A 12,625-nucleotide genomic window follows, 5' to 3' on the forward strand; every position below is an offset into this window, starting at 1 on the left:
GAATGACCAAAAACAGTACCCTTTCTTGAAAGCACCAGGCAAGGAGGAGGCCACAGTAGGTGAAGACATAGCTTTTAATGGAAGCACGGCAGTGCACGTGGCCCTCAGAGCCACCGAGCACAGGTACGGTGGTGAGGAAGGGGACGGGGAGGGGAGGGGAAGGCACCGAAGTGAGAGGAAAGTGGCTGCGGGCATCCTCAGGGTCCTCTGAAGAGCAGCAAGGCAGAAGGGGCAGGCCCGCGGACACAGCTGGAGGGCGCACCTTTGGCAAAGGCGACTTCAGAAGTGCGCCCCCTGGTGGCACAATCAGAAGCTCCCGAGAGGAGAGAGGCCAGGTTGGCTGCGCGGCAGGGCAAGTGGCCACCAAAATGCCACCTGAAGGAGTCTTTCTCAGTCTTCCTCGCAGAACGGAGAGGAGGCCTGTTTCATGACCCTGGAAATTCCAGACTTGGGAGCCATGGGTGGACATGGGACACCTGAGAACCCATCCCTTTACCTGCAGCCCCAGAGGGATCTTTCTGGAAGCAGTAGTGCAAACCAGGAGGCCACAGAGGGAAGGATCATGGGGCCAGGGGTCACACAGCTAGGTGACTGCCGCCCCTGCTTCAGCTTCCCGGGCCTCCCAGCTGCTCCAGGAGGGCCCTGACCTCACCCTCCACTCGCAGCAGCTGGGCCTTGCGCCAGGGGTTAAGGGTGGCCCCTCGGCTGTCTTCCAGATCACGAAGCAGAAGGTCAAGGTGACGCCGGACGCGGCCCCGATCCCAGCTGTTGAGGTTCCGCTGGACTTCACTAAGGATCACCGACCAGTACTCGGACACCACTGTCCCCTCTGTCAGCGACACCACGACCCGAGCGCCCCCTTTAGCAGTGCCGCCCAAGTCCCGCAGGGCCTGGCGGCCCTCTGAGCTCAGCTCATTGAAGTAGAGGCTAGGAGGAGAGAGAAGAGAAGAGGCCACTCAGCAGAGCTCTGAGATAGAGGGCAGAGGGTGCTGGACGGAGAGCGGAATTCTCATAACTCATCCCCTGGCTACAGAAGTGATGGGGCAAGTGTCTGCAGTGAGCCAGAGACGGAGGGTGGTGGTCAACAGGAGGCAGGGATGACACCTGAATTCAGCAGGACCAGGGACAGTAAGAACGGGGCCACCAGGACCCTAAGAGAAATGGCAGTAGGGGACCCGGGCAGGGTAAGGGCCAATCACAGAGGGGTGGGTTGATTCGGAAGCCGGTCCACGAAGATCCTCGAGAAGGCAGGGAGAGAGGACAGGCCCTACGGCAGGAAAAAAGTGGTGGAGACAGGGAGGGAGAGCCGGAGGGCTGGGAACAGCTTCTGGCCAGGGTGGGGCGGTGGGCCCAGGGGCCAGACTTACTGCAGCAGCTCCAGGGAAGGGTGGTCCCGGGCAGCCTGGGCCAGGGCCAGGGCCGCCGTGTCACCAGCACCGTTGTAGGCCACGTTCAGCTCCTGTAGCTGTTGATTACGGTCCAGCTGGGCAGCCAGCAGCTGCAGGCCCTCGTCCCCGAGGCCCGTGTGCAGCAGGGACAGATGCGTCAGCGAGCTGTTCCCCACCAGGCCCTCCACCAGCAGGGCCACACCAGCCGGTGTCAGCGGGTTGTTGGAGAGCCTACAGCCACAAACACCCCGAGGTTATGGGGACGATGGCAGTGCCCCTGCAGTAGGCGTCAGGACCCGGACCCAAAGGACACACAGCCTGGGGTGAAGGCGAGCCCGTAAAGAAATGTGGGCCAGGAGAAGAGAAGGAAGAAGCAGGGGTGCGGTGTGCACGGCAGCGGAGGGAGAGCGGGGTGGGAGCCGGCTTCTCCTCCTCCCTTGACTCCCCTCTCTTCATCGTTACTATTTCTCCTCTTCCTCCTTTTCTTACCTCCCCCCCCAGATGCCCCTGCCCTGGGGCCCTCCCCCTCCTCATTCACCTCCCCTTCCTCCAACCAGGCTTCTGGGCTCCTAGTAAATCGGTCAGCACTTTGGAAGCATCTACTGAGTGCCCAGCATTAGGGTCATCCTTGCGAGGCCACAGGGAACATCCTGGGAGGGCATCCGTGGCACTGTTACCAGGCAACCGGCCTGGGGATCATCCCCCCTACCCCCCCACCCCCACACGCTGGTTTTAGCCGCTTGAGAGGCTTTCTGAGCACCTATTCCTGGCAGCATCGTTCCTTTACCCTGCTGCTTGTACTGGACCTGGGGAGAGGGGGCAGGCCGGGGTCTAGGCTCCACCCCCTTTACCAGAGTACAGGTGGGCCAGCGCCAGGTGTGAGCTCACCCTTGACTTCAGCCTGCCACCAGGATGGCCAGAACCTCCCTCCAGGCCCCCCGACCGAAACACTCACCGCAGGGTGGTCATCTGGCACTGGTCATGCAGGAGCAGGTCCCGGAGGACACCGCAGGCTTCGGGGCCCAGGCTGTTGAGTTGCAAGCTGGAATAGCAGGTGGCCGGAGGGAAGGGGAAAAGCAAGGCAGGAGCTCAGCATGGAGCCTGTCCACCCACCGTGCCCTCCCTCCCATTGCTCATCACCTCCACACACACCAGACTTCATCCCACCCCCTGCTCCTTCCTCCCCACCTTTGGTCTCCCTAGCACCTTCTCTTCCCGCCCCTTCACCCCCAACCCTTTCCAGTCTTCAGGCCCGTTGCCTGAAGACGGGTCCTCACCCCAGCTTCCGGGCACGCAGGAAGACAGGCATGAGGGTGTGCAGCCCAGCAGGGTCCAGCTGACATGAGGCCAAGTTCACCTCGTCCAGGGCATGCCTTCCGCTGCCCAGGACGGCCGCCACCACCGTGCACTTGAGGGGCGTCATGCGCACACCCGCCAGGTTGAGCTGGCGCAGGGAGCTGAGCACCTCGGCGGAGAAGCGCTGATTCTGGAACTCGTAGTGGAAGAAGAGGTGGTCAAAGAGCTCGGATGGGGGCAGCACCTGCCGGCCCAGCTTGCCCAGCTTCTTCTTGATGGCCTGGGCGTTCTCCAGGGCATCCAGGGTCTTGATGGGGTGGCCTAGCTGAGCCAGCATGGCCCGGTTGTGCGCAGAGAGGAGCCCCCCCATGAACATGGGGAAGAGCTCAAAGACCTCATCCTCGGGAGGCTCGTCCGGGTGCCGCCGCGGACCCTCCACGCCCAGGATACTGGCACCCATCTGGTCCAGGACGTCGTCGTTGTAGTAATCCTCCTCTCGGAACATCTCCAGCACCATGGCCTGGGCCACCGCCTCGCGGCTCTTCCCCACCATGCGCCCAAACACTCGCGGCACCACCTGGGAGAGCGCGCAGAGAAGGAGCTGCAGCCTCACACGTGCCGCTCAGCCTCTGAAGCTCAGCCGAAGGCGCACTCTCCCTGCCCGCTCCGGCCTCCCCATCCATCCCAAACCCGCAGCGCCCTTTGATCATACTACTCCCCCCCCCCCCGCTGCAGCACCTGCCATGGCTCCCCATTGCCCATGTGGAATAGAAAATGGGTCATGATTTGGCCCCAATTTGACCTTTCCAGACTCACCTCTCGACACTTGTGCCATACACACGGGCCCTTAGGAAATTCTTTTTCCCAAACACCCCTTACATTTGCAAGCCCAGTGGTGGGAAGGAATAAGCATCTGCTGTGCATTTTGTTTGGTACCAGGCTAGGGGCTGCGAAGACATCCCCGTCCTCCACAACACCAGGGTCATCCCAGCAACGATGACAGCCACTGCGTGGCTGGCAGGGACCAGATCCTGCAGGGCCTCGAAGGGCCTTCCTTCGAGGCCCTGCAGGATCTGGTCCCTGCCAGCCAGGCGGCCTCCATCTACAGACCTCTCATACTCACACACTCTGCTTCTGTGCTTTTGGCTTTTCTCATTATTAGGATTTCTTTTTTTTTGAGAGTACCACAGTTCTCTTCCTTCAAAGCTGTACTCTCTTCCTGGGGTGCTGCCCCCCTCCCCAGTTCTTCTCCTGGCTGATCCTTCAGGGATCAGATTAAATGTCCTTCCTGCAGAGAGGTTTTCCCGACCCACCCCCCCCAAACCAGCTCCCCCACTTATATACTTTCACAGCACCTGGAACTTCACTTTCTAGGCACTTACCACAACTTTAAATTACATGGTTATGGGGACCTGTTTGTGTTCTTACTGGAGGACCAGAGAGGGCAGAAACCGGGGTTCTGTTCATTTTTCCTTCCTCAGAATCTAACACAGTGCCTGGTACACAGCACATGCTCAAATATTTGCTGGAGAAATTAATGTTTGGGCAGATCTGGGACATCGGCACCCAGCCTCGTGTTGGGGCCGAAAGGCAAGAAGGACCCCAGACCTCTGGCAAGGAGTTACGACGCTATTTTGTGGCAGTTTCCCTAATGACTGGTTTTGGTTTTTTCACTTTTTTATAGGTGAGGTTCCTGCCATGGAGTTTCAAGTGCTTCTCCCTCAACAGTCACCTGGTGACCAAGAGGAAGAAATGTCACCCAGGGAAGCTGAGTCAACAGGCTGAAAAAACAGATGGGACTGGTCCTCTGCTAGGCAAGCCTCCCTCCCAGGGGGCTCAGAGTTGTGGTGCTAACCATAGGGTGAACCCTGTCAGGAGACCACAGCCTCTCACTGTAATCCAGAGCAGGCAAGCCCATCCTCAAAGAGGTGGGCTGGCCTCAGCAATGGCCATTACCCCCCTGTCTGAGGCAATGATGGGACAAGGGGCAGGCTGCCTGAGCCTGTTTTTCATGTTTAACAAACATTTAAATAGAACTTACTACGTGCCAGGTCCTGAGAATGAATACATTTAATCCTCATGTTAGGCCCATGATAGAGATTGTATTATCCTCATTTAACAGATAAGGACTTGGAGGCACAGACAGGTTAAGTAATTCGTCCAAGATCACACAGCTAGTAAGTGGCAGCGCCTGGATTTGAACCCACGGAGCTGGATTACTGAATCCCTGTTCCTAACCCCTATGCTTTGCTGCCTACACAAAGGAAAACCTGTTAAAATTTTGCCAGCACTGACCAGGGCTCTGCCTCCTCAAGACGAGTTACCAGAACATTCCTAGAGAGGACCAGGGTTACCTAGCAAGGCACCGAAGCTTAAGAGAAATATTCATAATACATCAGTAAAGTTTGGCAAGAGAGCACAGGGTTCGGAATCACAAAACCTGGACTCAGATCCCAGCTATTCCACTATATGAGTGACCTTGGGTGAATTACTTAGCCCCTGTGAGCCTCAGTTACTTTATCTAAAAAGGAATCATAATAATATTTCATTTACGAGGCACCTGGTAGACATCACCAGAGGGTGGATCCTTCCTCCCCTCAAAAACCTAGCACATCCGCCCTGCTCATAACACAGTCCTCAGGCCTGTAACTGGAATTCTGGAGCAGGCCTGCACTATCCTAAGTCAATTACCAATGCCACTTATCCTCCTGGTATAAATGAATAAAACGGCATCTGCTTTATAAACTTGTCTCTGGTGATGTCGTTAGGATGAGTCATCATTCCCAGAGTCTAACCACCTCTGGGGGAACAGATACAGTCGAGTTTCCGGGCCCGCAAAGCAGAGGACAGACTGTAGCGACTCCCGCCTCCCGCCACCAAAGACGAGGAGATGCAAAACTACAATCGTCATTAGGGTCACAGGACAGTGATTAAAGGCCCTGTGCCCTTCCATCCTCCTCCCGGTCTTCAAGCCTTGCACAGCCTGTGGGCGCTGAGAGCCTGGGGTGCTGGGGCTGTTACCTTGAGCAGGTTGAAGAGCAGAGGCAGGGCTCGCAGGGGCAGAAGCTTGGCCACGATGCCCAGGACCACACTGACGTCCTCCCCGACTCGGCCCACGAGCTCGGCCACCTCCTTGCCCACCCGCTGCAGGGTCGTCTTACGCAAACCCAGCACGATGTAGAGGGCGGCCAGGTACTCCTGCATGGCAGGCACAGTGAACACAAAGGTGTCCCGGTGCCCTGGTTCCACGCACGGGGCCAGGAAAAACCGCAGGGCATCCCGGCGGAAAACATGCAGCAGCTGGAACTCTTCTTCCGTCTTGAGGCCAGCTTCCAGGCAGCCGCGGACGTCCTCTTCGGAGAAGTAGGTCTTGCGGGAGGACACCCCCTCGTAGGCCAACTTGCCCACGGTTCGGGCTGCATAGGCCATGAGGGACAACTTGGAGGGGTCAGTGCTGTCCAGCATCTCCCCACTGAAGTTGAGCCGCAGGAAGCTGGTGTAAATGCTCGTGAGGGTCTGCCCGGGCAGCGTGGGGGCATGCAGGAAGTGCAAGGTGGCACACACAAGCCAGCAGTAGGAGGGCAGGAAGCAGGCGGCAGCGATCTGGTGGTGCCCCTCCAGGTTGCGGGAGAGCATCTGCACCAGGCTGTCGCGCTGAGCTGGCGTGGCCGAGACACCCGCACCCCCGGCCCCGTTCCCGCAGTCCGGCTGGTTGAGGCGGAGCTGGAAATAGAGCTTCTGCAGGTTGGTATCAGAAAAGCCACAGATCTCACCATAGCGGCCCACGTACTTGCTGGGGATTCGGCCGATGGCAGAGGGCCGGGTAGTCACCAGAATGCTGGCCTGGGGAGCGCATGGTTGAGGGTTAAGAAGGACCTTCGCGTCCTGATTGCCTCACTCCCCAGAGGGCCCCTGAAGACCGAGCGTCCGAGGATGAGGATGAGGATGAGCACCATAATTCTAACTATGCCCGAGCCCCCGCTGCGACCCAGGGCCCTGCTCCAGGTGCTTCCTGGGCAGGATCTCATTTGATCGGGCTAGCTCCAGCAGAGAAGGAAACAGAGCTTGGGGAAGTGAGGGACTTGCTCAAAGGCACACAGCCGGGACGTGGAGGGGCAGGTCTGAATAGCGGAGAGCCGGTGCTCCCACCCCAATAAACACGTGGGCTGGGGACACCAGCATCCTTAGGGGACGAGTTAGGGGCAGCAGCGGCGGGGCGGGGCGGGAGGCCGCTCACCTCGGGCAGCATGTACTTGCGCAGCAGGTTGACAATGATGGCAGCTGGTGCCCCTGGCTCCTCGGGGTCACTGCAAAGCCCTGTTCCCGCTAACCGGAAGTCGAGGTTGAGCCGCTCCAAGCCGTGGAGCACAAAGAGCAGGCGGGACCCAGCAGCAGCCATCAGAGGCAGGATCTCCTTCAGGGACGTGTAGCGCTGAGCCACGAGCTGGCACAAGGAGGCTGGGGCAGAACCCAGGGAGGACAGGTCCTCGCAGGAGAAGGGGATGAGCAGCTCGAAGGCCGGCAACCGCCCGTAACACCAGTCCAGGACCATCTTGCGCACCAGCGTGCTCTTCCCCGTGCCCACCGTCCCGTACAGCACCACTGTCTGCACCCGGCGCCCACAGGCATCTGGGTCGAAGAGCTGAGACAGGGCCAGTGGGGGGAGCCCGGCCAGGGGGGGCTGGTGCTCCAGGGCCAGCTGCGCCGATGGGTGAAGCAGCTCATCCGGGGTGCTCTCGCGGATCACAGGGTCTACGTGGACCGTGTCCAGTGCAAAGGTCGGGCCGAACTGGCGCTCTTCTCTGGGCAACCGGCTGAACCACTCGGCCAGATTCCGGCGGTGGCCCTGGACAGCTTCTGGATGGGAAGGCAAGGGGAATGGGTCAAGGAAAGGGGCTGCAAGATGCAGGAGCTTAGGGCTGGCCAGGGCGGTGGTAGGGTCAGGCCACAGAGCAAGATGCAGCACCAGGACACAGCACCCAGGACGGTGATATGTATACAGGACTCTCTCAGACAACAGACTGTCCAGAAAGTTTGGAACCCCCACGGCGGAAAGGGGCAAGCCATGAGACAAGTGCCGCCAAAACTGGGTTGAATGGTTTTGTGGTTGTCTGTGCGCCATCTCCACTTGACTGTTAGACCCAGTTTGCTGAGGGAAGGGATGATGTATCCCTCCCAGTGCTTTGCATATGGTAAGTGCGGTGAGTGTGCACTGCACACGTGTTGCAGGAAGGGAGATGTGGACAGGTGGACAATGGGCGACGGGGGTAGGGTTTGCCCACTGATGGATGATGGCAGTGGATCCTCTACGCCTCCTTCTTCCTGCCTGCTTCTCCCTCCAGACCCAACTCCCCACCTCCCACTCCCCCACCACTGGGATCCCAGCCAGCCCCTCCCCTCAGGCCGACTGAGCCGTCAGTCCCTTTACCCGATGCAGAGATGCCCTGGAACAACTTTCCATGGCTTCCTGATGGAGGACCACTGCCCGCTGAGCTTCCACGGTGACGTACAAAGGCCCTGAGAGCAAGGATGAGCTGGGGCTTTGCTCCTGGGCTCAGCCTCTGGACAGGCTCAGAGCCCAGGCCTGTCTGAATTGCTGGACTTCTAGCTCCCTGAGATCTAGGCCTGACCCCGGACACCCAAGTCGAGAGCCTTGTCTGACTCTCACACCCTTCCCAGGGACTGAGATCTCACCCCCTGGAACTCAGGCTGGCCACTGCCAGCCTCCACCCACTTCCCCCACAGATCCTCCCCCTCTGGCTGCCCTCGTCACTTGTCCTGTAGATAAAGTAAACCAACTTTGTCTGAGGCCTGGTAGCTGACTCTGCCCTTATCATTCCCAGAAAACCAATGTCACCCCGGGGGGGGGAGCGGGTCAAGCCCTCTCCAAGTCCTGACCCTTCCCAGGTTACTCTGCTGTGCCCAGATGTGTTCTAAGGCATGACCCCGAGGCCTCACCTAGGGAGCCCAATGGGAAGCTTCCCTTTAAGGGGCCAACTCCAGTGGATCAGGAAGGGAATTCGTTCATCTACAGAGAGAACGGTGAAGAAAGAAATAACATCCAGACCCCACCAACACACAGACTTCGCGTCTATATCAAATCCCCCGGCATTTGTTCTCATCGCATCACGTACTGCTCCTTTGTGGCAGCTACTATGCGGTTTTATATCTCATTGTGTGATTATTTGATTAACATTCATTTCTGCCCCACCCCCCTCCATGAGAGCAGGGACCACATCTGTTTTTGTTTATAATTACATACTTAGAACTTAGCACAAGGTCTGGCACATAGCACACAATAAATATTTGTCGAATGCAAAACGAGATCAGACAAGTGATCCTAGACTTCGTGTAGCTACAGGGACCCTCGAAGATCATCTAGCTTGACTTCCTTAGTTTAGGATGGGAAAAAGGGAACCTCAGCGAGGTGAGGTGACTTGCCAAGGCCAACAGCACATGAATCACAGAGCCAGAGCTAGAACACCTGGTGTCTGGATCCCTGCTCTCTTGGAGACACCATCTGGACTCTGAAGAGGAGAGGTAGAGACAGAAACCCCTGCTTCCAGCTCACCTGCTGACCTGAGCGCTCCTCCCAGACCAGAGCCCCAAGAGGCCCTGGGCAAATGGCGGCCCCACCTCATGGTAGGGAAGAAGGTGAGAGCCCAGGACACTTAGCACACCACCTTCTATCCTGTTCCCCTGCAAGAAGACTTGTGTGAAGGGACCACACACACACACACACTCACACACACACACACACCCCTTCCCACCCCTACCTCCCTGTGCAGGCTACAGAAAGGCCTTCCTCCTCGGGGAGCAACAGCCCTTCCTTAAATGTCAGCAGTGCCAACGCCCTGGCCTGGCTGGCCTTCGGATTGACTCTTTCTCCTATATCCCCCACTTGACAGATGCCATTTTATCTCCCACCCCCTCCCCCTCTCCCCCTGAGCCTTCATGGCTGCCTTTCTCCTGAGTCCCAGCCCTAGTGCACTGCTGCTTTATTTAGGTGTCCTTTTTTTGCTTGGCTGCCAGCAAGCTCAGATGAGTCCTGTGTTCATTTTCAGTGGCTTTTCTGAACCTACATTTTCAAGGAACAATTATCCACTCTCCTCTGTGTTTTTTTTCCCCAGCTATCAGGTCCTGTTAGCTGAGTTTTAATGATTTTATCATCTTATCTTCTCTGCGACTTTTATGTCAGCTGCCTTTGAGGTTGGCATAAATAATAAATAAACGAAAGAATGAACTTCCTACTTGACATCTCCATATGGCTATCCTGCCTGTGCTTTCAGCTTCACCCATACACTCCTTACCCCCTCCCCTTTTAGTTCCTTTACTGCCTATCTTCCCAATCCCACATTTAGACTAGGAACCTGACCTCCTGGTCTTCAGACCTTCTCCCCTCCATCACACAGCTGCAACAGTCCTACTGACTCCTTCTCCCAGTGCTTTGCCAGCCTGGTCCTATTGCATGGTCCCTATGCCCCTCCTGTGCTACCTCAGACCCTCTGTGGACTTCTGGGGGACCCTCCTTCTCCTTCCCGGCCAATGCGTTCAGTCTCACCCCACCCCATTCCAATCCCTCATCCCAGCCACCAATCACCTCCCTAAAATCCTAGGTTACCTGTAGGGTCCAAAACCCCTGACCGCCCACACAAGCTATTTTTTGGAGCTTGCCCCCAACCTGTACCTCATTTGCCAGGCTCCCCAAATTCGTGCCCACACTTCCCTGACTCTGTTCATACACTTTCTTGGGCTTGGAATGGCCTTACTCCCCTATCGGAATGCTACACAATCTTTTAAGACCCTGCTCAAAGGCCCCCTCTCCCGGGAAGTCTCTCCTGATGCCCCTTACCTGGAGCGCGCTGCTATTTGGCACGTGGCTCCTTAAGGGCAGGACGGGCTCTGGAAGACCGGCTGCCCTGAGCCCACCCGCCAGCAGGGTCAACCAGTGGAGGGGCTGGGGCTCAGAGCAGAGGTCCCAGGGGCTGGAGAAGGGTGAAGAGAGGGCCCTGGGAAGCTGAGGAAGCTCAGGAAAACCAGTTCAGTGGGATCAAACCGGCTCCAGGGCCACGGCCTCAAGATGGGACCCGCGGAGCCGGTGGGGCGATGGTGAGGGCAATTTCCAAACACCACCCCAGCTCTGCGGGCCAGAGAGGAAAGGAGGGGGCGCCGCAGGAAGGGTGCAGGGGCTGTGCTCCCACGGGTCCAGAGCTCCCCGCCCCCCCCGACACACACACACACACACAAACTGGGTCCCAAACAGCTCTCCCCGTTCCCGTTGGCTTCGGAGCCCAAGGGGGTTGGCGGCCGGCATGCCCACCGCTCAGCGCACCCGCTCGGTCCTCCGGGTCCGGGGACGAACTCCGCGCAGGACGCGCGCCCCGAACAGCGGCCCGGTCGGGGGCGAGCGGCGACGGAGCCGGTTGGGCCTTCACCCGCGGCTGCCGGCGTCTCTCGCTCCCTCCCAGAGGCCCCGGCTCGGCGCGTCCCGCCCCGCCCGCCTGCGCGGAGCCCGGCCCCCCTGGCAGCGGGGAGGACGGCCCGGGCGCTGGCGACCCGCGGAGGAAGGGGACGGCGACCGGAGCCGGGATCCGCGGCGAGCGGGCCCAGGGCGGGGACTTCCCGGACCGTCCCCCCCCCCCCACCGCCCCTCCCCCGAGTCGCGCCGGCCCTCGGTGGCCGCGGCATCCGGGCGGGCCCCGCCGCGCCGAGCGCCCTCTGCAGGTGACCACGCGCCAGGGCCAGCCGGTTACCTCCCCTCCCGGGCGGGCCTCGCTGTTGGGTCTATTGTGCAGACCGAGGAGCTGCGACGCCCCGGGGTGACCTGACTTGCGCGGGATGACCTAATGAGGAAGGGGCAGGGCGGGAACCAGAAGTCCCGGGCCTGGGTCTTCCTACCTCGCCCCTCGGCCGCTCCTGAGGCACCTACCCGTCCCCAGGGCATTCTTCCCACTGGGCCTCTTCACCTGCTCAGCCTACCTCCTGGCAGAGATCTGAGCCAAGGCCTTGTTGGGTCCTCCCTCTGCACCTGGCGCTCTTCAGACCCCAGACCTCTGTGTGTGGCTTCTGGTCACTCTGACCAAGAAAGGAGCAAGAATGAGGGCTGAGAGATAGCTCCCACCCAACCTGCTCTTCTTGTCTAGCATCCAGTCCTGGCCTAGCCCTGGGGCTTCCTGCTCCCCAAAGTCCTCACCCTCATCCCCCTGCTTCCACACAGGGCACACCCAGGGCTCACGTCACCCATGGAAGAGCCACCCACCGCCCACAGCCAGGGCGCACCCCACATACAAATATAGGTGTGCAATGTGCACTGAACAGAGGTGTGCAATGGGAAAGCCATAGAGAGGCACCTCGGGGCAGGGCTGGGAAGAGGGCTTTGTGATCTCTACTCTCCATCCAGACTGAAGATAGAGTTGATCTTTCATTTATACTTGAATGCGTGTTCATTCACTGAGTTCATACTGAGCAAGCAGAACAAGGCAGGCAGGGACCAGACCATGGCTTCCCTCCAGGTAGCCCGAATGATGGTCCTTCAGAGGCTGATGGAAGCCTTTGGAAAGGTTGGGAGAGGAAGTTACTGACTCTGGCAGAGGAGGTGACATTGAATTGGATCTTAAACAAGTCTGGGAAGGGGGCACCTGGGTGGATCATTCCAGTAAGCGTCTACCTTCAGCTCAGGTCACGATCCCAGTACTGGGATTGAGTCCTGCGATGGGCTCCCTGCTCCTTGGGGAATCTGCTTCTCTGCCTGCCCCTCCCCCACTCTCAATCTCCCTCTCTCTCTCTCAAATAATAAATAAATAAAATCTTTAGGGGCACCTGGGTGGCTCAGTCAGTTAAGTGTCTGCCTTCGGCTCAGGTCATGATCCCAGGGTCTGGGATCGAGCCCCGCATCGGGCTCCCTGCTCAGCAGGGAGTCTGCTTCTCCCTCTCCCTCTGCT

At 58.8% G+C, this 12,625-nt stretch overlaps 1 protein-coding gene across 2 annotated transcripts; it reads right to left on the bottom strand.

The window, feature by feature from the left end:
* Positions 1-55: 55 nt before the first annotated feature.
* NLRX1 (NLR family member X1) lies at positions 56-11,146 on the bottom strand. Of its 2 annotated transcripts, XM_036090803.2 has the most exons (10): positions 10,537-11,146; positions 9,256-9,383; positions 8,643-8,712; positions 8,113-8,201; positions 6,922-7,541; positions 5,706-6,527; positions 2,666-3,261; positions 2,344-2,430; positions 1,368-1,619; positions 56-927 (listed from the first exon to the last, which is right to left on the bottom strand). In XM_036090803.2, exons 2-10 carry the CDS (start codon positions 9,323-9,325, stop codon positions 606-608), a joined length of 2,928 nt encoding a protein of 975 aa, XP_035946696.2. In that variant the 5' UTR covers positions 9,326-9,383; positions 10,537-11,146; the 3' UTR covers positions 56-605. The 2 variants fall into 2 exon arrangements, with proteins under 2 accessions (XP_035946696.2, XP_035946698.2); XM_036090805.2 differs by lacking the exons at positions 8,113-8,201; positions 8,643-8,712.
* Between the last annotated feature and the right edge of the window lie 1,479 nt (positions 11,147-12,625).

Source organism: Halichoerus grypus, chromosome 11 (assembly GCF_964656455.1).
Source record: "Halichoerus grypus chromosome 11, mHalGry1.hap1.1, whole genome shotgun sequence".
Classification (NCBI taxonomy): domain Eukaryota; kingdom Metazoa; phylum Chordata; class Mammalia; order Carnivora; family Phocidae; genus Halichoerus; species Halichoerus grypus.